This window comes from Agrilus planipennis, unplaced genomic scaffold, assembly GCF_000699045.2.
Source record: "Agrilus planipennis isolate EAB-ADULT unplaced genomic scaffold, Apla_2.0 scaffold7, whole genome shotgun sequence".
In the NCBI taxonomy this organism is placed as follows: Eukaryota; Metazoa; Arthropoda; class Insecta; order Coleoptera; family Buprestidae; genus Agrilus; species Agrilus planipennis.
This window is the reverse complement of record NW_020439340.1, coordinates 241259-265798: the sequence shown is the minus strand read 5'-3', so window position 1 is coordinate 265798 and position 24540 is coordinate 241259. Positions and strand designations below refer to the sequence as shown.

The 24540-nt window shown below is 31.5% G+C and overlaps 2 protein-coding genes across 10 annotated transcripts in view; one reads left to right on the top strand and one right to left on the bottom strand.

Annotated features, from left to right (window-relative positions):
- The window catches only part of LOC108739917 (synapse-associated protein 1), a 12674-nt gene extending 4212 nt beyond the window's left edge, over positions 1-8462 (bottom strand). Inside the window, exons 1-8 of one of the 3 annotated variants that reach the window (XM_018474043.2) lie at positions 7784-8461; positions 7430-7648; positions 7285-7379; positions 7051-7172; positions 6709-6989; positions 6506-6642; positions 5745-5867; positions 4351-5576 (exon numbers count right to left, since the gene is read on the bottom strand). In XM_018474043.2, coding sequence (XP_018329545.1) covers positions 5572-5576; positions 5745-5867; positions 6506-6642; positions 6709-6989; positions 7051-7172; positions 7285-7379; positions 7430-7648; positions 7784-7917 — 1116 coding nt within the window. In that variant the 5' untranslated portion in view covers positions 7918-8461 and the 3' untranslated portion in view covers positions 4351-5571. Of the gene's footprint in view, positions 1-4350; positions 5577-5744; positions 5868-6505; positions 6643-6708; positions 6990-7050; positions 7173-7284; positions 7380-7429; positions 7649-7783 lie in introns of those variants that run through there. The other 2 variants (XM_025978619.1, XM_025978620.1) reach the window with 2 other exon arrangements.
- LOC108739901 (IQ motif and SEC7 domain-containing protein 1) lies at positions 2386-24540 on the top strand. 7 transcript variants are annotated; one of them, XM_018473995.1, is made up of 8 exons: positions 2386-2996; positions 19545-19787; positions 19858-20121; positions 20185-21196; positions 21492-21966; positions 22033-22227; positions 23402-23563; positions 23623-24540. In XM_018473995.1, the coding sequence occupies exons 1-8, from the start codon at positions 2773-2775 to the stop codon at positions 23829-23831; spliced, it is 2784 nt and encodes a 927-aa protein (XP_018329497.1). In that variant the 5' UTR covers positions 2386-2772; the 3' UTR covers positions 23832-24540. The 7 variants fall into 7 exon arrangements, with proteins under 7 accessions (XP_018329497.1, XP_025834401.1, XP_025834403.1 ...); XM_025978616.1 differs by lacking the exon at positions 2386-2996 and adding an exon at positions 9394-10183; XM_025978618.1 differs by lacking the exon at positions 2386-2996 and adding an exon at positions 9394-10183 and having other exon boundaries at positions 23629-23717.

Sequence of the window (24540 nt, the reverse complement as noted above, 5' to 3'; positions counted from 1 at the left end):
TTTTCAAAGGATGTAGATTACAGTATATAAATAAAAAACTCTTTCTTTCTTTTTTCAATTTCTTACACTTTTCTCGTATGTGCGTCACCAATTTAAACACAAGCTTCACTAATAATAAACGCTAAAATTTTATATTTTTGTGTTTACCAATTTTATTAGCATTAAAGAGTTGTGTGTGACATTCTGGTTTATTTAACGTTTTACAGTGTCGATATCCTCCCTTCTAATAAGTAAGTGTGTTTACATGTATAGTTATTCACACGTTAAAATAAATAACTTATCCTTAGACCAAAATTTAACGCTAATGAAAAAAAAAGGATTTTGTGTTCTTCATACATTTATGTACTTAAATTGTTTAGGTAGCTATGTGTATGTTAATTAAGAATACAATGTAGGTATAGCTACTCAATTAATTCTATTATTATTTCTGCTATTTTGTTTGTGTATTATACCTACATTATTAGTTTAAATATGTATTTTTTTATATGTAAAACTCTTGAAATACTGTATATTTATATCCATTGGTACAGTTAAGAGTATCGAATCCCTTTTACAACTAAAGCAATTTTAAAAGGACTGATTTAGATTAAATTTTTACAGGGACGTAGTCAGTTTTTTTGCATGAGCATTGGCCCACCTGGGGCAATCTATAGTTACGTCCCTGAATTTTTGTAAGTGCAAAGTAAATTTCTTGATACAAGGTACAATGCACTTCCTTCCGCCGACTTTACAGAAACGTTGTTCTTGTGACCAGATGAAATAGGAAATAAATGGTTTGATCAGTGCCATTCACCTTTTTCATGCAATTCCTGGTGTTTGCTGTCACCACCACATTCGTAACAATCAAGTGCAATCGTTTTTTAAAATATCATTGGCCAATCGGCGTTTAATAATTATGCTATTTTGTTTTTATAATCGTGAAACACTTGTTGGAATAACCGAACAAATAATAGATGTTGTAATAGACGCTGTTATATGTATATGTACTGCCAGGACAGTACAGGAAGTACATTAAATATAGAAAGTGCAGTGTCACAGTTACCTTTTTAAATTGATTTGTTAATAAGGGAAAGTAAATGTATTTACTTCCTGCGACTGAATGACCGAACAACAGGTTCTTTTTTAGCAACCAAATATACACAACAATAATTTTCAATTCTTGTTTCTTACATTTTCAATCCCAAAAGAAATATACCACGAAAATCACTAGGTGGATTTTTACAGAATTATTAACAGCTACGGATTGCTTCGTCAAAAATTAACTTTTTTACACCTGAAGTTAATGTTTGACGGTGCAACATGTTTGATATGAAGGCTACAGTTTGAAATAACTGTATTTTCTTTATTTTCCGGTAGGTACGTACTAAACCATACAATACAGGACATACAGATATAAGCATTACAATAAAGCATGTAACACATACTGTAGTCAGTTGGTATAGTTAAGGAACATACTGACTGATTGGAGTGGCCTTTATCATTTATTATTGGCTTTACTGGTCTACATAAGTTAATTGCTTAAACTAAGCAGTTTTCAAGGTAGAATTAATAGAAAATGATGGCATTTTCTACAATTTCATAAACATATTTTCTATTATATTTTTTTTTTAATTAAATAATTTTTTCTGAATTTGTACACTAATGGAAGCTACGTAATACTGAAAGTATTTGTACGAATTTCCCTACACAGCGTCGTATTTTTCAAAAGGTGATGCTGTCCTTTGATTTTTGCAATTTTAAGAGGAAGTGATTTTAAAAAATGGTGACTTCTATTTTTTAATATCCTTAAAGAACTTCGCTGTTGCACCTATTGACTCTGCATATTAACTATACTTATATATTAAGTTTTATTTACCGTAATTTTCTTAAAAAATTATCAATTATGAACACTACCCGGTAATTGTTTTTAACAATGGTTGGATTGTTATTACAATACCTGTGGTACACGTTGGCATTTATAAACGTGTGTAGTTTTACAGCATCCGCAATGAATATGTACTTCCGGTTAAAGTTTAAACCCGCCGTGGTTTTTAGCAACCCATTGTACTCTTCTAGCTAAGGAGAGAGAAGGAGGGGCGAATAAATGTGAGATATACACGACTTTTTTCAACTCCTATGTCTGAATGCAAAAAGCTAAAGTAATTTTTATGATCTCGCTTCTATTTGGAAAAGAAAAACCATAAATTTTCTTTGGATTTTCAAAAATTCAGAAAATTTTTGGTCAGTGGGATATTCAATATGATATTATTTATTTTCCGTATGGTGCAGATTGTTGTTTTTTTTTTTTTCTCAATGATATAATTGCATCAAGGTCTTCAGGTGACGTCAGTATTTCGTGCTGGATCCCACTTCTGCGCCACTGACACCTTTCTCTTCTACAGCAAAAATAATAACAGAAACTTAATAGTCAGCTGACAGCACCCGCTGGTGGATTAGTTTATTAAAGAAAGAAAATAGAAACAATGCCTTGTGTCCAAAAAGCGAAAAATTTGTTCCAAGTGTAAAAAAAGGAACTGCGCTAATAGTCAATAGAAAGTTTCGCGGTACTCGCGGTTGAACACGGCTTAGAGTACTGGATAGTTAGTTAGTTAGTTATAGATGGTTGTTCACTTTTACTGTTGAATATCGCAGCCAGTTTCGAAGTAACAGTCAAGTGCAAAAGGTGCTGTTATTATTGTTGTTGTTGTTGTTTCTACTGCTGTTAAATAAATTGTTAATAACATTTTTGGTGCGTAATGAGGAAAAGGTGATTTGTTTTTCGTTGTTGTTATCATGCGGGGACATCATGTACTCGCCCCGAGAGATAATAACGCGTGTGGTGGCAATTCTCGTATGCTCGTGAGTGATCGTACTATTGTGAGGGTGCATCACTCTATTGTTCACGACAGGGTGCGAATAATGTGCACCACTCGTCATCAACAGTCCAGCCGATATGTCACCGTTACCGATGCCTGTGGAAGTCTACCCCTATTCCGGAAACACGTCACCACTGTCAGGTGCTTATCTACACATAATAATAAATTTAATATCGATACAACTACCGCCCTGTGGTCAAAAGGATTGGCACGATTCCTCCCCGAATGTTCGGGTGTCATCAAAATCGTTGGTATTACTATCCGTATAACTTTTTGTTCAAAAGGTTGAGAGTTTTGATAGTTTAGGACAGGCGATGTTTTCTGATAGATGTGGTTGAAAAATATACCTTACACTTTCACAAAAAAAAGTAATTTTTGCGTTCGGTGAATATTTTGCCTTACCTGTATACAATTATAGTAGATTAAGACTTTACCGGTCTTACTTTTGACCGCGGGGTGGAATCGTACTGTACCGGTAGCCGATCTACAGCAGGTACCTCTTTCACTTCCTGTGCATTATGTTTTATCAATTTTATTACGGAAGTTATTAACAAAATTTAAAAAAACCCTACAGTAATTTTACAAGCAAAGAATACCCTTCTTCTAGACATGAGGATAATTTTATCAAACGCTTAAGGCTTATAGCCTTCATGTGTACGAAATTTTAAGAAGACGTACATAATAACTATTGTATTTTCTTACTATGAGTTTTTGTGTGTCAATGACGATATATAAAAAAAGTGATGTATTTCTTATTCTACATTCTACTCCTATCTTATTAGTCTGGCGTATTTTCCATCATTAAATGACCACTGTAATTGTTTTGTTTGCATTGGTTCATGGTGATGTAATTCTACTAACATGATGATTTGCCTAAAGGAGTATACTACATAATACAATTGTCCAAATTTGCATATTTAAACACTGAAATTTTTAAACGAATATAAACGTGTACAAGTTAAAATCACCACTTTGTTGGACCTAGTACGTAGTAATCGCGAGACTTTTTCTCCAATTGGATTAATTAGTTTTACGATAAGAACAAGGCTATAATTTATATATTTTTGTGCCTACTGTCTGTGTGTAAAATCACCAACCAGTTCTTCAACTTGTGAATTGACTAGATCGACTACAATAACAGAAAGTTATTAGTTCACTAATAATAAAATCTAATTATCTGCGGGTGTTATAATAATAAGATAGAACCAATATTCATTGGTCGTTTTCCAGCATAATCTTTCGAAATATAATTAAAACCTTCATGCCGTTTTATTAATTGATTTATTCAAGTTTTTCAATCCATTCCGTTATATTACGTAGGTTTATTAAATGTTTATATTACCTGCAATGTTTTTTTAGAAATAAAATTAGTTTATCAGCCTACTCTAAAANATAGCACCACAATGTGTACATGTTCAAATATTTATTCAATTGTTAAGAATGTTACTATTGGTGTTTCGTGTAAATATTCAAAATCACTGTAAAACTCCTTATACAACTTTCTCAACTTTTATATTTTGCAAACTATTGCCAACAACATTCTTAAAGGTACATTTTAAAATTTTGTAAACGCTTCAAGAGTATCAGACAGTTGAGTTAAACTATACAGATAAACAAACGTAAGTGTCCAGGATATGGCAGCAAATATCTCCATCAATTTCATTTTTCCAAACATAACAACAGTAATCCTGGACGTTTTCAATCTAATTTAATACGAATACCATTTAAGCATAGTATGCCAGAATACTTAACCACTTGCAAGTAAAATCAATTATAAAGATATTGTCATTTGAACATCGATTCACCTTGTTCATGAACTTTCACATTTTTACATGTATATTAACACAAAATACTGTTCACATTTTAAGTACAACATTTAGAGGATCTAATAAAAAGATTACAGCTTTGCTCCTTATTTTTATTTACCTCTTATTAAGAAAAAAAAAGCACTTGCCACTTCGTGTTTATAAAGGGCAAGGTGGTAACAATTTGTGTATTTATATGCAAAATACCTATTCAAGATTAATTTCATGTGATAATGTGCAAGTAAAAACCACATGTAAATATGCATATTAAATAATTAAATTAATATGAAATATTAAAGTTACAAGAAAACAGAGCGCCGTTAGCTTACACGTATTTCGTTGGGGCTTACTTTGAAATCAAATTTTCTTTTGTGAAATACAGTTAAAATGCTTCTTAATAATTTTTTATTTAAATAAGTGATTGTTATGATAGATGTACATAAACATTTTCAAACAATTGATGCTCAAAAGTGTTATGTTTCTGCAGGAAAGATAAAGTGCAGTTAAAAGTTTGATTCCTCCTAAACCAATGCAGTATTTGAGTATTTACTATTAGTGTTAGCACATATCTCAAAAATAAAACAAAAAAATAAAGAGGAAGCTGTGACTTCTAATTACAAGAACCACTTAGTAGTTAAGGAGAGCGCGGCAGTGTGGGAACCACCAGATACATAGTTAAATTAGCAGATAGGTACTGATCACAATACAAATTATTAATACTGTTCTATAAAGGATTGATTACCCTCTAACAATATATTACATATGTTATACAGGCAAAGTAATTTGTTTTTGTTTCTTTTTTTTATGATTATGATAATGCAAGAGCTCCCAACTCTTAGCATATCAAATGAAATACACTAAGACAGAAGAGTATTAGAAACCTTATCGGATGCTATGTTGACCCTTTCCTCTTAAGCTGTCAATTAAACAGGAAACTAACTGTCAGCGATCATTTTAAAACAAATCAGTTATTATTCTCCCAACATTAACAGGTTTAGGAGAATAACACCAAAGTTAATAAACTTACTACTACTAATTAAAAATAAAGAAGAATAAGAAGCTCAATGACAAGCTTATAACTTACCTTTGATTTTAGAGCCAAGAGTTAATTTCTTCATACCTTCCTGCACTTCAACAAGGTCTTTAGAGGAAGTTTGCAAAGTATCAGAAACAAATTCATGTGACCCTTGGCTCTTTTCAGTTTTTTCTAACATAAAAGAAAAAATAAGAAAACGAAAATGAAATAAGATATGGTTCCAGCTAGAAAATTTTAAAAGCTTAATTTGCAAAAGGATATAAATCAGTTATTACTTAAAACATTAAGGGCAGCAAGTACCGAAAATGATATGGTTTTCATGGCTGACATTATCTGAAGAGAGCTCCATATTCGAGCGATAATGGTAGCGCAGAATTGGCTTTTCTCCTTCGCTAAATCCTCCGATGGAATCGTTTATCCGTCGTTTCGTCAACTGCTGTAATTGGCATCCTCAGGGAACATCGTGACGGCTTATAAACACTGCTGTGCCGAATGATTTTACGCCCTCACCACGTTACCCAATGATACTAATAACACCAGCTGATAAGAAAATGTCAGATAAATGACTCCAATGGTGAACTCACTGAAGGATCATCTATTCTGGACCAGCGCCGTCAAACCGGACTATACAGCTCTCTTCGAAGTACAATTATTTTTTGCTTTAGGTAGAATATTACTATATGTTTAATAAATTTTTGACAGTGACAAAATACAAAAAATTTCTTTAGTCTTTGATGTGTTCAGAAAAATTCTGTTTCGACTATTGCAAACAAGGAAAAAATTAAATTTGATAACTTCGTTACAAATACCTATTGGTTGCCCAGAAGTAACGGTTTCAGTACCGGGCTGATTTTCACCTTCTCTAGACATCATATTCAATTCATTAGCCTGACAAGTTAAACTAACACGATAGAAGTAGTTCCTCCAAAAGTTTTCTTCACTGATTCTGTATAAGAGAATTTATGTAAATAAATAAACAAACGAAATGCATTGTATGACATAAGATACATACACTTTAGGCACAAGTTCAAAGCGCATTTTTTCCAAATTCGGATCCTGCTCCATAATGGCCATAGCAACAGGATAAGAGATATCATAGTCAAAGTGAAAATCAACACCTGCTGGTGGACTACGAAGGAAATTACGCCTGTCTGTGGACAAGCTTAAGCATTCTTCTTTCAAACTCTCCTCATTTGGAGAACCAACCCATGGAGGGAGAGCACTGGATGCATCTCCCTGCTGTTGTTGTTTAACAAATGCTTCTTGTTCTTTGTTAAATTCACCCAAAATGCTCTGAAATATTCATATTTACTTTTACAAATAACAAATTATATAAAAACAAAATTATTATTACATTTTCTTCAACTGTCTTTTTAATTTTAGCTCCAGCTTCACTCACAGTCTTGCCAGCTTTATTGACAGCAGAATACAAGAAACTTCCAAAAGATTTTGCACCTGCTATAGCTTTACTTTGTACTGAAAAATCCAAAAAAATTTACTTAATTAATTAATCAACATTCAAAACTTACTTTTATACAAATGTAAAATGCTCAAACTGATGCAATCAGGGAGTTATTTTGTAACTTACCATTGCCAAATTGACCATCCTTATCTTCAGTTGGTGATTCTGGAACAGACTGAGGAGCAGAATCAGCTCCACCCGTAGCACTGCAAATTTGAAGACTAAAGCATCTCTGCTGCTGTTTAGTTTTAATATCAGTATGAATATTTACCTTGAATTATCATCGTCTTCATCTTTCTTTTGAACATTAACTATGTCTGAAGGAGCTTCAGCATCTCCAACTGGTTGATACTGATGTGGATCATTAGGATCTTGCTCTTCTCCTTCTTTATTTCGGAATTTTGGAATATTTGAACCTAGCCAACCTCCTATACCACCAATTTGACTTTTCACATTAGAGAACATGTCCAATTTACCAGCTTTGGTTGGACTAAAAGTAATATTTTAATGCATTATAAACAAATATCTTCTAAGTGGTGATTAACTCAAAATGCAAAATTATAATCAATAACAGGTCAATGTGTCAATAAGACTAACATGCAGGTGGATAAATTAAGATTCTTACCTAATATCTTTCTTTTCAGGGGCGGCAGTATCAATGCTAGTATTCTCCTCAGTAGGGGTGGGAACTTTTTCTTCTTGGTCACCTTTAACAGACCCCATCCAAGAACTGACTTGATTGGTTAGTCCAGAAAACATTTTGAATATTTATGTTCTTCTCTTAAAACGAAATAGCAACAACAAACTATTAACAATCACTGTTAACTAAGAAAGACATATCAATATTTTCCGATTTCTCGGTTACTATTTCCCTTCCCGGTCTACAAGGTCATCAACAGTTGAAATAAGTTCTGAATTGATCGCGAATGCTTAAACTTGAGCAGCACAATATTGACTTCTGCAGACAGAAATAGAAGATTTTTTTACCAACCGATAAATTAACTTGCTCAAAACTATTCGCTCACTATTACAATAGCACTTTTAGTAAAATTTGTTCATTTTATCTAGGTCAAGCACTCGATAAGTTAAGTCTCCCGAAAGGAACTTCCAATGCGCAAAAATATTGATCCGTCTTTAAAAACACAATATAGTTGTTTTAACGCAGATAACTATCACGAAATAGTAAAAAACAGTACTCCAGTTTTACAAAAATGAAATAATAACAACACCTAAGCAAGATAATGTGATTTCAACAAGATATTTTTCCAAATAAAAATCCAACCACAATATATCTATGAATATCATATATCATAGATACCTCGACTCATAGATACTGCTATCCAAAGAAATAGAAACTACATCCGCGCCATCTGTAAATCAATAGAAAAAGCANACTTGTTGGAATAACCGAACAAATAATAGATGTTGTAATAGACGCTGTTATATGTATATGTACTGCCAGGACAGTACAGGAAGTACATTAAATATAGAAAGTGCAGTGTCACAGTTACCTTTTTAAATTGATTTGTTAATAAGGGAAAGTAAATGTATTTACTTCCTGCGACTGAATGACCGAACAACAGGTTCTTTTTTAGCAACCAAATATACACAACAATAATTTTCAATTCTTGTTTCTTACATTTTCAATCCCAAAAGAAATATACCACGAAAATCACTAGGTGGATTTTTACAGAATTATTAACAGCTACGGATTGCTTCGTCAAAAATTAACTTTTTTACACCTGAAGTTAATGTTTGACGGTGCAACATGTTTGATATGAAGGCTACAGTTTGAAATAACTGTATTTTCTTTATTTTCCGGTAGGTACGTACTAAACCATACAATACAGGACATACAGATATAAGCATTACAATAAAGCATGTAACACATACTGTAGTCAGTTGGTATAGTTAAGGAACATACTGACTGATTGGAGTGGCCTTTATCATTTATTATTGGCTTTACTGGTCTACATAAGTTAATTGCTTAAACTAAGCAGTTTTCAAGGTAGAATTAATAGAAAATGATGGCATTTTCTACAATTTCATAAACATATTTTCTATTATATTTTTTTTTTAATTAAATAATTTTTTCTGAATTTGTACACTAATGGAAGCTACGTAATACTGAAAGTATTTGTACGAATTTCCCTACACAGCGTCGTATTTTTCAAAAGGTGATGCTGTCCTTTGATAAAAAATCATAAAATATAAGCTGCATTCGCAGAAAAAATTCGAGTGTAAACAATATTTACTACAGAAAAATTTAGTAAAACAGACCGAAAATTAGGTCTTATAATTTAGAACCTATTAATCTAAGAAAATTAATTATGCACCTACATACATATTAAATTGAATTATTTATATTATCACATAAAACAAGCTAAAAAGAAACGAATTTAAATTTTGTCTCAGATGAAAAGTGCATGTACATTTAACAAAGATACGAAAGTCTTGTTCTATTTCATTGAATTGATGTTATGCTACAAATTTCTAATTCATATCATTCTAATTAATCGTTTTTTCATTAAATTTATTGGCTACTGTAGTTAATCGATTGCATGATGATAATTTTTGCAATCAGAAACGGCAACGTCGATAAACGGGTGCTTTAGCAAGGTGGCGTGTATATGTATCTAGCTTGACAGTACATTTCACAAAAAATATAAAGAAACTTAGATGGGGGTGGATGATACTTTGATATTTTTTTAAAAAACACTTATAGCTGTTCCAAAATTTACATGGAACGTGTCGTTCGGTGTGTTCGTGTTAAAGTTATTGTTTTTTTTTAATTCGAAATGTGTGAACACAACAGTGGGAGGTTCGAAATGGCAGGAGGCGATTTCGACATTAATGCAGCATTAAAACAAAAAGATGCTTTTATTCGCGAACAACATGAAGAGATAATTCGATTGAAACGGGAATTAGATGGGGTGGCTAACGAAAGGGATTTACTACTCTGCGAAGTCAGCAATCTTCGCTTCGAATTGGAAATGGTAGAGTTAAAAAGATTACAGGAAGAAAGGTAAGTGCAATAGATAAAAATTAAAAATTACGAGGTGCATGGTTAATTTTTTACAATAAAACGTTTAGTTTTAATATAAATTGTGTAGCCTGTGATAAATTTAATTTATATATGTATGTAAACATAACCTCTATTATTTGCTGAGGGAGATCTCCCAGGTGTCATTGTTTTGATATTGTTTGTTATCATGTTTATGATTTAAATACATTGGATTATTACAGTGGCAATATGTTGTTGATAATATTATTAATTAATAACACCGCAACTTTTTATGTCGGNGACCGCGGGGTGGAATCGTACTGTACCGGTAGCCGATCTACAGCAGGTACCTCTTTCACTTCCTGTGCATTATGTTTTATCAATTTTATTACGGAAGTTATTAACAAAATTTAAAAAAACCCTACAGTAATTTTACAAGCAAAGAATACCCTTCTTCTAGACATGAGGATAATTTTATCAAACGCTTAAGGCTTATAGCCTTCATGTGTACGAAATTTTAAGAAGACGTACATAATAACTATTGTATTTTCTTACTATGAGTTTTTGTGTGTCAATGACGATATATAAAAAAAGTGATGTATTTCTTATTCTACATTCTACTCCTATCTTATTAGTCTGGCGTATTTTCCATCATTAAATGACCACTGTAATTGTTTTGTTTGCATTGGTTCATGGTGATGTAATTCTACTAACATGATGATTTGCCTAAAGGAGTATACTACATAATACAATTGTCCAAATTTGCATATTTAAACACTGAAATTTTTAAACGAATATAAACGTGTACAAGTTAAAATCACCACTTTGTTGGACCTAGTACGTAGTAATCGCGAGACTTTTTCTCCAATTGGATTAATTAGTTTTACGATAAGAACAAGGCTATAATTTATATATTTTTGTGCCTACTGTCTGTGTGTAAAATCACCAACCAGTTCTTCAACTTGTGAATTGACTAGATCGACTACAATAACAGAAAGTTATTAGTTCACTAATAATAAAATCTAATTATCTGCGGGTGTTATAATAATAAGATAGAACCAATATTCATTGGTCGTTTTCCAGCATAATCTTTCGAAATATAATTAAAACCTTCATGCCGTTTTATTAATTGATTTATTCAAGTTTTTCAATCCATTCCGTTATATTACGTAGGTTTATTAAATGTTTATATTACCTGCAATGTTTTTTTAGAAATAAAATTAGTTTATCAGCCTACTCTAAAAAAAAATATCAATCAGCGATGTAACAATAATAAACTAATTAGATAATGTGTATGCTGTTAATCTCTTTATTCAGTCAACTGAAAATATTTTACGTAACCGCTTCGCGAATCAGTGGATTAAAAATAAAAAATCCATCTCGAAAAACCATACTAAATTTTTTAATAACAAAATGTCCTTGTTACGTATAAAAGCAACAGTCCCCGTCATTGAATTTGCTTTCTAAACTAAACAAGTGTGTTCGGTTATCAGACAAATACATGTGTCGTATAATTCTCTAGTTGTTGGTCTTATTATTATTTAAGTGCCCTATAAGATAATCAATCGGCATTTTTGTCTATTTCTACATAGGTAATATGCATGGGCATTTAATTGCTACACGACCTTCGGCCTGACTTAATTTATTGTAGAAATACTGCTGGATTGTTATTAAACATTTAATTTAAATACAAAATGAAATAAGTAGGTACAATTACAAAAAAAAAAAAGATTTTGATGTGCAAGATACAACTATGAAAAAAGATCAGGTAGGTTCCTGTGTCGCATTTTTAATTTATGCTAAAGTATACCTACTAACCAGCATATTAGATATACAGCTATTCTACAGCAGGTACTTTTTTCACATAATTTACACATGCAATTATTACGCAATTGCAATAATGAGCATGTAGAGTAAGTACTTGTAGAATCTACGTGAATTTCTTTGTTGCTAAAATGCCCATTGTATTAATCTACCTTTTGTGGTTGTGAAAAAAAAAACAGCCACGTCTAAAAGTAATATCTTCCCGAACCATTACTGTATTATGTATCTTACTTCAATTGCAAATGGGATGATTAATCCCAGATTTCGCCATACATTTACAATATTTCTTTATAAAAATTTAATTATATTCGTATCGATATTTTTGAGACCGACCTGTTGGAGATGTTAAAAGATAGACTGGCAGACAGGCTCATGAGTGATCTTACAAAATTGTAGGACAATTTCTTCTATCTTATGTTACTAACTTTTGTTGAGTTAGTTAGAATGTCTAATTCTAATTTTTTGCATTACCGTTTTTAAGATAATATTGCGTTATACGCATTAAGAAAGCTTGTTGGGTTAATAGTTAATGTAAAGGTCAAAACAATATGTTTAAATTACGTGAAATGCGTTGTTGTTATTATTATTATTATACATTAGAGAAAGTGGTTTGTCATTTAAATAAATTTGAAGTAGAAAACTTACGTGAGTCATCCCAAAAAAAGATTCTTGAATTGAGTATCGAAGTTATTTTAAAAAACTTCAATAAAACTATCATTATTCAGTAGCAAACAATGCTTCATTTATCGCGCTAGCAACTTACAGTGAATACAGTGAGATTTCTACATTTATTTGCCATGTATTGAACACACATACATTATGCATACACTCGCAGCCATTATCTTTTATATACCCACAGTAAGATATTATATTCATATACATGCATCCGTACGTACATACGTACATGTATACGATCCAAGTACATGCTTTAATACTTATTGTAGTGATTGTACTTTTAATAAAGTTTTTCTCATATAACTAATTTTATATATTTTTTATAGTGTAAGCGTTTTATTATATAAAAAAAAAACAATTAAATAGGTGCCTGTTTTATTTAAAAAAATACGCACGCTTTTTCGTAATTTATTTACAGTTTGTACACGTTTGATTTGAAAACATTTACCGTTTCATTTTGTAAATAATTGACTTCCTTATTGTTATAAAAGTACGTTTTGAACACTTCAGCGAATACATAGAAGATCAAAACCGGAAATACGATTTACTAAAACAGAATTGATAACACATGTGTATTAGTTTGTGCATTTTTTATTGTTTAAATATTCGTAGAGATACCAAGTGTCTTGGAGTTTTTAATTTAAGATCGTTTGTAATAGAACACTGCATAATGAAATCTACCGGTTATAGCGACCCAGTTTGTAAAAAAAAAACTAGACACAATCATTGAAAGTCATTGTAATAAGCGAATTTCTCTGTACAATCACGTTTTGCTTTTAGAAAATTTGCATAATTACACGTAAATAGATAGGTACGTAGTCTTATACAATGATGCATGGTTAAAAATCCATGTAGCATGTCGCTAATATGGGTGAAACCTGTTAAAATGTCTTACTTCTATACCGTTGTTTTACATCATCATGCACTCTGTTGTTTACCTACTTACTTTGCAAACCATGCCTCGATTTCTTATTCGAACGTTGTCTTATTTTATTAGGTAAAAAACTAGTTTACGTTTTCGAAGTGTCAGTAGGAGTTTAAACATTAACCACTTCCGCCTTGTAGAAGTTACCATTTCTGATATGATACATAGGGACTCTTTATCAAAGCCTATTTATTATCTATTTTCATTTTGATGATAGGAAATAAATCATGTATTGTTTTTTTATTCTCCCTTTATTTAACGTTTATATTAGTTACTCGATGTACAGTTAACCATAATATAAATAATTCAGCAATACAAGATCAATTATTAGTGTAGGCCACTCGCTGTTATAATATTAAAATGTGGCATGATCCACGTTTATGGGTTTNTAGTATTACTGTTGGGGTAATGAGTATTTTTAATTGGTGAAAAAATCTAGTTAGATAATTAAGTATGCCGTAGCAGAGTTTATTTTAATAACTTTGCAAAGAAGTAAATAATTATAACACGATTTCGAATGGTAATCACAACGAGCTACTTTTCCTTTTCACTTCGTTTAAGCCGAAGATAAAATCGTTTGATTGCCTACTTTTCACATTAATTTTTATGTGAAATTAGTTTAATTTACATACTTATATACCTATACGAATATAAATACGTACAATAGCACAGGTGACCAGAGATTCATTCGACTTATTGTCTCTACAATATGAATATTGCAGAATAAAATATTTATTAATTTAAACATATTTTACGTACTAGGTGGGTTGTTTATTTTATACAATATGCCTACAATTTTGAGCCCACGCAGGAAAACGTACATTCTAATGTAGGTACCTACATTCTACATTTATTGCAGGAATAACGCCGAAAGGCAACGTTAATGTTATTATTAGTGTTTTAAACTGTTATATTAATCATTGATAATGTCTTTTTGTTACAGATAATAGTACTAATTGCTTATCATTTAGATAACAATAGCTTTTTAATTTAACTACACAATTGTAAAGCTGTTTTACGTGATAATAAAAAACTAATTTGCAAGAAATGCTTCATGAAAATTTTAAACTTGTTTCGAGTTGAATGGCCCCTGGTTTCATACAACTAATTANTGAAGTTAAATAGACAAATACTTCCAGAGTTTGACAAATGAAGTACCTAATTGTACAGCTTGAATACTGTGGGTCACACAAAATTGTGACCTCGCGAATTTAACGTTGTGGGTTACAATAGATTTTACGATTGTAGATTTTTATTGACTTCAATGTATTCTAAATGAAACCTGTGTACTAGAGCGTTTGTAAATAATTGCAATTATTGTCCATGGCGCGGACTGACCCGGTTTGGTTTAAACATCGGGCACACAGTAACGAACTACAAAAATATTGTCACGTCTAGGGTGAACTAATAATAGGTAGATTTTATTTCAAAATAGAGTAACTGAAATATAATTATGCATGTATAATGTTACTGAAACACGTTAAATAAGAAAATAAATGCGTATTACAATATGAAAGCTATTATTATTATTGTTTTGTCAAACACAGGTCTACAAGGGGCAGTCCAAAAGTGATATTTTAATACTCTTAACTTTCTGAACCTACCTGTACTTATTAACTACATTTTTATTATTATTTTTTTGTACATTGATACAGTTCTTTTATTGGTTATAAATATTTTTGAATGTACGTATAACACTTTTCCGCCTATTTGTATCATATTTCTAAACCGATAAGTACTTTTATACCAACAATAGCAATTACAGATTTAAACATTCACCAAACTCAGACATGTTTGAGATGCATTTTTAGTTATTAAAGAAAAACGTGTAAAATGTGATACGGGTGTTGCGCTTTCGGTAAGTTTAATCGTAAATATAAATTTATGTTTCCATTATAAGGTCACTAAATTGTGATTGCTACGTTACTGTAGCTGACCTACTGCTTAAAGGCAAATTTTAAGAATACTTCAACTACAATAACGAAATGTTTTCACTGTTACTTTCAAGTTTACCATTATCTACTGTGATGATGTTGCAATTAGATACACAAAGTTTATCTAGTTCATAAATTGCAAAAATAAACATCGGTTACCCTCTGTTTCTCATTTTATTATTTTATATCTGTATTATATTGGACTGAAAAGATGAAATTTGCACTTTTTAGGACTAAACCTCCTGACTTTTCTGCTACTACATTTATTTTTGTCGAAGATCTGAATCGATATATTGATAAATAGACAACCTGAGATGATAAAATAATAATAAAAGTTAATAGCAGCTTAGCAGGTTGTGTTTGAATTATTTTTCGCATGAAAAATTACATTATAAAATAACTGTACTGTTCGCAAACTAATTGTATGTTTAGTATTTTTATGGTTGGATGCTCTAATTGCTTTAATTTTACCCATGGGATTTATGTAACAATAATTAAAAACTATACCTGAATGTTCAGTGGAAAGGTGCAATTACACATCTAGCTTTTATATTTAGTTCAGACGTAACTGTAATAGGTATATAAAACTTAAAACTTTTTACAGTTTTACCTCTTTTATAAAAGAACACAACACGACTGCCTGCATACATGCTTGCTACATTAGTACATACATACACAATATTTAAGCAATTAAGAATAAAGTGACAACTTTTTATATTTTAATTATGCACTGTTGTTTTTATCTGAGGAAGGGCTATTATTTTTTTTTTTTAATTGATGCATTGACATAAAAAAAGGGCGAACAAATAGGGTATGCATCGCGTATGTATGTACATGCAACTTTCATAATAATAAATCAATAATCAAGAGGCAATCCTTCGGTTTTAAACCGCTTGCTGTATTGAGAGTTTATCTTGCGTAACTTTGCAGTCGTCTTATCCTTGACCAAGATAGCGTTTCATCCAAGGAGTTCGCTAAATTTGGATTAGAAAACAGTCATTTGTCGAAAACATACAACACTGCTCCTTCGAGGTATGTACATCATTTTGTACGCAGTCGTGGTAGATATATTGGCACTTTAATTGTTTATTTTTAAGCGCAAATTTTGTAGAATTTTTACGTACAATTAGTTTTGGACCACTTTTTTTTTTCATATTCACGCTGTTCAAGCTTAATCCGTTCATCAATCATTGAAAGTAATCTAAAGATGCATACTTAGTCATATTTCAAAAATCAACTTCCGCAAACTTAGCGTGCCTACGCAAATTTAAAAGTTATTACCGAAAAAAACTGTTAAAGTTTGTAGGAGATTTACGTCAGTTAGAAAGCTAATTGTAACTAGGTACAATTTCTGTTTAAAATATTTTACGTAATTAAGTAGAAAACAGTTTTTCTTGCAATTAGGTAAAACACGATTACGATATTAGAGTAAACATCTTCGCTACCATTTAGTTACTTGTGTACCTATATACAGTGTTTATGCTTGTTTATTATTTTAGGACCGATAAGAAATAGGTACTGGCACGCGCCTCTTCCAAAAAAGTATTTAGATTTACCGAACTGTTTTTACCTGAAACTTGTTTTCTGCCGCAAGAAATGAGCAAAGCAGATGTTTAGCTCGCGTGCCCATGGCCCCACTACCACTTCCCTGCTGTCTATCCTTTTGGGCATCTGTTCCTGCTTTTGGGATAATTTATACCAGTATACAGTAAAATACGAAAAACGTTGTCAAATTCATTTCTTTATACAGTGAAACGAATAATTGTAAATAATACTGTTATTGATATCATTTCCCAGTAAAATTAATTTAATTAATGTATTTGTAAAGTGCTTATATACAGGTAAGGCAAAAGAAGTGCCACATTTTTTTTTGTCGTATAAAGGAAAATGTATAATTTGGTAATCGTGTAAAATATACTTTTTCAACCATGTCTATATGGTTCCTAAACAAATCGAACAATGTGTAACCGCTCAGAAACTTTAAATTGCATTTATTGGACTTTATTATTTATATGAAATATATATATGAAAAATATATGGCTGATCTTTGTACGAATTTTCCTATATCTCGTCGTTTTTTTTTCAAAAGATGATGCCTCTCGTTAATCACTTATCGTTAATGTAGTAGAATATTCTTTTGTTCGGTTATTAACTCGCCATGAGTGTATAACGAGACGATCTTTTCGGAACATANAACATATTTTCTATTATATTTTTTTTTTAATTAAATAATTTTTTCTGAATTTGTACACTAATGGAAGCTACGTAATACTGAAAGTATTTGTACGAATTTTCCTATATCTCGTCGTTTTTTTTTCAAAAGATGATGCCTCTCGTTAATCACTTATCGTTAATGTAGTAGAATATTCTTTTGTTCGGTTATTAACTCGCCATGAGTGTATAACGAGACGATCTTTTCGGAACATAATTTGAGGATTCAGTACCTTTATAAGAGCAATTTCGTAGGATACGACATGTGTTACCAGTTGCCTCTGAGGTGCAGCTGTCGCAAGATATATTTTTTTTATGCCAGAGTTCCTTTCTTTTCCTATCTGCCAAAGTACCTGAACTTCACCAGTGGCGCCTCCCACAAAATTCCCTTATTTCAATAACACTTTCATTTGTTACTTAACATGTGTATATTACTATTTTAAAATGTGTTTTTAAGATTTTTAGCACCTACTTATTAGTACACATTCCATTTATCGTGATATGCAGATATTAATATGACGTATTAGATAAATAGTTAAAGCTCGTTAAACTTTTTAATGATTGTAAATTTCAATAAAACACCTAATTAAATTGTTTTACTAGTTTGTAATTATCTCCTACAGTTGTTTCTGTCTCTACACTGTTCTTAAAGTGGAAAGAGCTACTATTATTAGAAATTGTCTCTAATAGTAGCTATTTGCGAATGATAGGGAGATATAATTACAACCAGTAAAACAATTAAAATAATATTCAGTCTCATTAAAATTTGAAATTTTTTTAAACTCCAGAAAACTTCATTTTTTCCTAGTTCAGCATATTTTTTTATATGCACCTACTGTAAAAATGTACTTCCTCATATCGTAATTGTTTCGAAATTTTCATACGATTTGGTATTAAAACTTATGCTTTTATTAATGTTTTGTATGATATCGTACGACCCTGTTTCCGAAAGGTACGTTTTCGAGGTGCACATGTGGCCCAGAGAAGTCCTTTAAGACTTTAAGATATTGGAGGAGCATCAGCTGCTCTTAGTTGGAATGTATACATCGTTCAAATCAGACACCTTAAAACTCTGAAAAGTGGTTGTTCTCGAATTTGTTCAGTTTTAAGTTTTTAAAAGTTTGTTATTTTTTTTAACAACAACATGATCATTTGTATTTCTGGATTCTTAGTGGGAAGGTAATTAAAAATTTCAATTTTACTTTTTTTAAATTATAATTTAATAAATTTCGAAAAACTTTTTCTAAAAAAACCGTATTAAGTATTTCTTTTTAGTATCTGCCTATGATATAATTTCTATTTTTGAAGGGAAAAAAATTGAAAAGTAATTTTTTGGATTTTATTAAGTACCTATTAAAAAAAGTTTTTTTTATATTTATTACTGAACGCACTTTAAGTCAGAATATTCTGAGGGCAGTAGTAATATAAATAAATAAAACTTATTTACAGTTCCGGAGTCAATTACTCGGCTACTGTAAATAGGGTTGTCACTGTCTATTTATTTATGTAAACGTAAATAAACCAGAAGCACTCGGTATAGTATAGCACTTGAGTTTATGAGATGGGAACTAGTTTATAAGGCCCACGTCCTTGGAATGTAAGCATAATTACCTTTTTGCGAAAAATAGGAAATAAGCTTAATTTTTCCGCATGCAGTTAACCACCGTATCAAAATTTAATTAAATTTATTTGATTAATAAATTTTTTCGTCCATGAAATTGTGTACAAAGTGGTACCACTTATCGTTAGATGCATCTTTTTGTCTTTATGAGAATCTATGTTTAGTGGTTCTAATTTTTGCAATTTTTTACAGTTTTCCTCCCAAAATGGAGCAACCCCCTATATCTCCAACTATGGGTGTACATGTTCAAGAACAAACTTATATTCAAGCTCCTACCTATTTACAGTCGCAGTCCTACTCGTCCTCAGCAGTAAACCATACACCTCACCGAGTTGCTTCCAGCAACCCCAACTATGTCACTGTCACTCAGGCTCTTCACAAAAAGGGCTCCTTGAGAAACGGTGATGTTCTGAAAAGATCAAGAGTACAAACAATGTAAGTAATTCATGCAGAAATGTACACAATTAAGCAAAAGACGGCAACCAATTTTCATTTAAATTTTTAGGTACGAATTATCTCAAGACTTATTAGATAAGCAAATTGAAGTACTAGAACGTAAATATGGTGGCGAACGAGCCAGGAATGCCGCTTTAACAATCCAAAGAGCCTTTAGAAGATACACTCTTCTGAAGAAGTTTGCCGCTATAACAGCCATGGCTAAAGCTGAGAAGAGAATCAGCAGGAGGATACCCCTAAATGGCGAAGATGCTAGAAGTACTCTGGGTGACAATGAACAATGTGAAAACGAATATACAAATGCATTCAATAGGTATACACTTACACACTGTTGAAATAAATAAAAAAGAATGAAATAAATTGTGTATTTTTTTAGCAATCTCGAATGCGGAACATTAAGAATCGCACCAGTAAGGTCGATGTCTTTGAGAGAAAGGCGAAATGTGGACAGTGTCTCTCTACCCAGAAGTCAATCGGGAACTCCTACTGTTTTTTGGGATAATTACAGTAGCATACACGGACATGGTACTCCTCATTATTATTCATCGCCCGTGGTGGAAAACAAACATGAACCACACAGTTTGCAACCCATTTACAATTCGAGTACTTGCAGTATTTCACAAAGTAATACAAGTAGCAATGGTTTCCTTAAATCCCGCAGCAGCAGTCAGAGCTCGAAGAAAATGCCACCAGAAGTACCAAAAAGAACATCTAGCATAACTTCGAGATCTTTAGAACAAAGAAGTGGCAGCGGAAAAAAAAATGGTCTCAGTAAAAGTACCGAAAATGGTTCGCTGTCTAGTGTACAGAGTTCTGGTAGTGATAGCAGTATCTCTGCTGATAGAATTCATTATGAATTCAATTCAGGATCGCCTGTTTGGAAAAGAAAAGGTCAAGTTAATGAATATTCCGAACCAGTGCTTGAAACAAGTATAGGAAACATTTCAAATTACCACATCGAAAGATCTGAGCAACCGGCTAATTACAAGATATCGGAAACTATTCGAAAACGTCAGTACAGGGTTGGTTTGAATTTGTTCAATAAAAAGCCAGAAAGGGGCATTGCGTACTTAATTAAAAGGGGATTCTTGGAGAACACCCCCCAAGGAGTAGCTCGATTCCTTATATCCAGAAAAGGACTGAGCAAACAGATGATAGGAGAGTATCTGGGACATTTACAAAGTCCGTTTTGCATGGCAGTATTGGAATGTTTCGCTGCAGAATTGGATCTCTCTGGAATGCAAGTGGACGTTGCTCTCAGGCGATTCCAACAGCATTTTCGAATGCCTGGAGAAGCACAGAAGATAGAGAGATTAATGGAAGTGTTTTCACAGCGATACTGCCAATGCAATGTAGATGTTGTAGCTCGACTTAGGTCTTCTGATACGGTAAGATTTGCCTGGATTACATACCTAATTATAATTGATAACATATATTTTTATTACAGATTTTTGTGTTGGCNTCTGAACCATTGGAAAATATGCATTTATCACTTTAAAATAAAAAAGAAGTCGATTTCAGGGCTTTAATTACTTCTATAAATTATTTCTGTAATAAAAAGAAAAATAGGCGATACTGCCAATGCAATGTAGATGTTGTAGCTCGACTTAGGTCTTCTGATACGGTAAGATTTGCCTGGATTACATACCTAATTATAATTGATAACATATATTTTTATTACAGATTTTTGTGTTGGCGTTTGCAATAATAATGTTAAACACAGACTTGCATACTCCGAACATAAAGCCAGAGAGAAGAATGCGTTTGGAAGACTTCATAAAGAATCTACGAGGTATAGACGACTGTGGTGACATAGATAGTGATATGTTAGTTGGTGTTTACGAAAGAGTAAAGGCAAACGAATTTAAGCCTGGTTCAGATCATGTGTCTCAAGTAATGAAAGTGCAAGCAACCATAGTGGGAAAGAAACCCAATTTGGCTCTTCCCCATCGGCGATTAGTGTGTTTTTGTAGATTGTATGAAATACCAGATATATACAAGAAAGAACGTCCTGGCGTACACCAAAGAGAAGTTTTCCTTTTTAATGATTTACTCGTTATAACGAAGATTCTCAGTAAAAAGAAGTCTTCAGTTACCTACACATTTAGAAATAGTTATCCATTGTGTGGAATGGTCGTAACATTATTCCAAGTTCCTCGTAAGTATTTTTACACTACATACAATAGTTATGGAAAATACTACAAATAATAATTTCCTGTTTCAGATTATCCGTACGGTATTCGGCTTTCCCAACGCGTTGACGGAAAGGCTCTCATAACTTTTAATGCAAGAAATGAACACGATAGGTGCAAGTTTGCCGAAGATCTTAAAGAATCAATTTTAGAAATGGACGAGATGGAAAACCTGAGAATTGAAGCTGAACTTGAGAGACAAAAAACTAACCGAACTAACAGATCAGGTAAATAACGAAACTTAACAAATATTGAACTAAAAGCAGAGGATATTAGTACAAACCTTAAATATTAATATTCGTATTTATTTACGGCTACACTTATTCACAATTTTTAATCACGACCGGATACGTATTTATTTTACTTTTTAATACATTCAGAATTGTAACATTCCAAATATTACACCATATATAATACTACCAACCTTTAATTTATTTATGAAAAAATCCGTTTAATTATGCAACCCAAAAGGCAGCCATGTTTTGAATAAATTGAAAAGCAAGGAAATAATATGAAATTTGGNTAATACATTCAGAATTGTAACATTCCAAATATTACACCATATATAATACTACCAACCTTTAATTTATTTATGAAAAAATCCGTTTAATTATGCAACCCAAAAGGCAGCCATGTTTTGAATAAATTGAAAAGCAAGGAAATAATATGAAATTTGGAAATTTCTTATTTTAACTAAACAAAAGAGAGTTCCTAAACTGTTTTTGGCCTACAACTGAAACTAAGGAGCCCCAACTTTTGTACTTTGCTGAAACCTCCATATATGAACATAGGTCAATAAAAAAAATGTGTATATCTTTCTCGAAATGAAATCACATCTTTATATCGTGGAAAAACATTCTAATTCATCTAATTTTGTTGTAATAGGAGTATAACTTCTACAGAAAATTCTCAAATTAAAGTAATGTCTGCTAATAAGTATATAAGGAGGTTTTAATGAAGTAAATAAAATAATTAGGACTCCATTCTTTTTCTATTAGGCAAAAAACCCCATCTGGGCTTCTCTGGTCCTTTAAAAAATTATTTATTTGTAGTAACAACCCATTCACAATTCTTATTACACACTACTTGACTTTCGTTTTTAACAAAATATTTTATGTAAATATTAAACATTTAAAAAAGGAGTCGTACTCGTTAATCATGAACAAAATCCATCCGTAATCTTATCTACAGCATGAATAATGATTTCGTTGATATTAGTTGTAAAAACCTCTTAATATTAATACTAAACTTACACTTAACAATTTTAAGAAAATGCAGTTTTATTTATGTAACCCGCAATACACTACTGTATTAGAGTTATATAAATGGCAAACTTGGCGCCAAAGTACAAATTTGAAAATTGTGTATATAAGTATAAAGAAGTTAATTTAATATTTTAAGGAACTGAAAATCGTGACAGTGGAGTAGCTGATGTAGAAGTGTGTCCCCGTCCGTGCCCTTACGGCCAAAATCAGGGTTTTGTAGATGGTGAAGAAACCAATTATGATACACAAATGAAACGTTCGGCATTAAGCAATTCGTTGTTGGATATTCATGATCAATGTAAGTCAATTAATGATATAACTGAATAGTCACTAGTATGGGTTAACATGTCAGTGTAGTTGCAGGAGAAAAGGCCCAAAGACGCGGAAGTGTGGGAAGTTTAGATAGTGGAATGTCAGTGTCTTTTCAATCGACATCAGCAAGTACTTGTACCCGTTCTGATAAATTGTCAGCCAAGAGTAAACCCATCAATTATCAAAACTCTTTTCTAGGAGGGATTTTCAGTAAAAGTCCGTCAAATATTGTACCCAAATCTACAGAAGTTTAAGCCGTCATAATTACAGTAAATTTTGTTTATTTATGAAGAAAATAATTTAAAATAAGACCATTGAAATACATATTATATTAGACACAGAAGAAAATGTAAATTGTAAGTGGAATTTTAATATTTATATTTTCTGTTTTTTCTTTTTTTTTTATAATGTATTTTATGTTGAGAATATTCTGTTAGGTTGATGTTTTGAATATTTACGAAGTTCAAATTTTTTGAATCTCAAAAGGAAAATAGCTTTCTTTGAAGTAGTTAATCATTTAAATTTAGTTTCTGTATATGATATTAAGTTACCGAAATGCAGATTATTACTTTTTACAATGCTTAAAGTTGATAACATTATCAAACATTGTATTCAATTAAATGTAATTAAGTACATACATTTAAGAAGAAAACTTTCAGTCTTTTAAAAAATTTGAAGTTACATTTAATTGTAGACGCCCTTGTTAAAATTAATGGTTTTAAAATGTATCTTGTTATTAAAATTGAACTATTTACCAAACCTCTCATGAATGTCATTTCAACTGCCAATTGTACTTTATTGTATATAGATTATATGTATATGTAAAAATCTGGTATTCAAGACTTAACTGAAAACTAAATAACTATCTAGTCGCATGTAAATAATTTGAAATGATTAAACCTCACTTTTTAGCATTTACTATTAACTTTAAATTATGTAATTGTGTTTTTATAACAAATAAAT

Coding starts and splice junctions, on each gene's coding strand:
- LOC108739901 (XM_025978616.1), top strand. CDS start 9,957: ATGTGTGAACACAACAGTGGGAGGTTCGAAATGGCAGGAGGCGATTTC. Junction 22,228..23,401: donor TAACCGAACTAACAGATCAG/GTAAATAACGAA, acceptor TAATATTTTAAG/GAACTGAAAATCGTGACAGT. Junction 23,564..23,622: donor GTTGGATATTCATGATCAAT/GTAAGTCAATTA, acceptor ATGTCAGTGTAG/TTGCAGGAGAAAAGGCCCAA.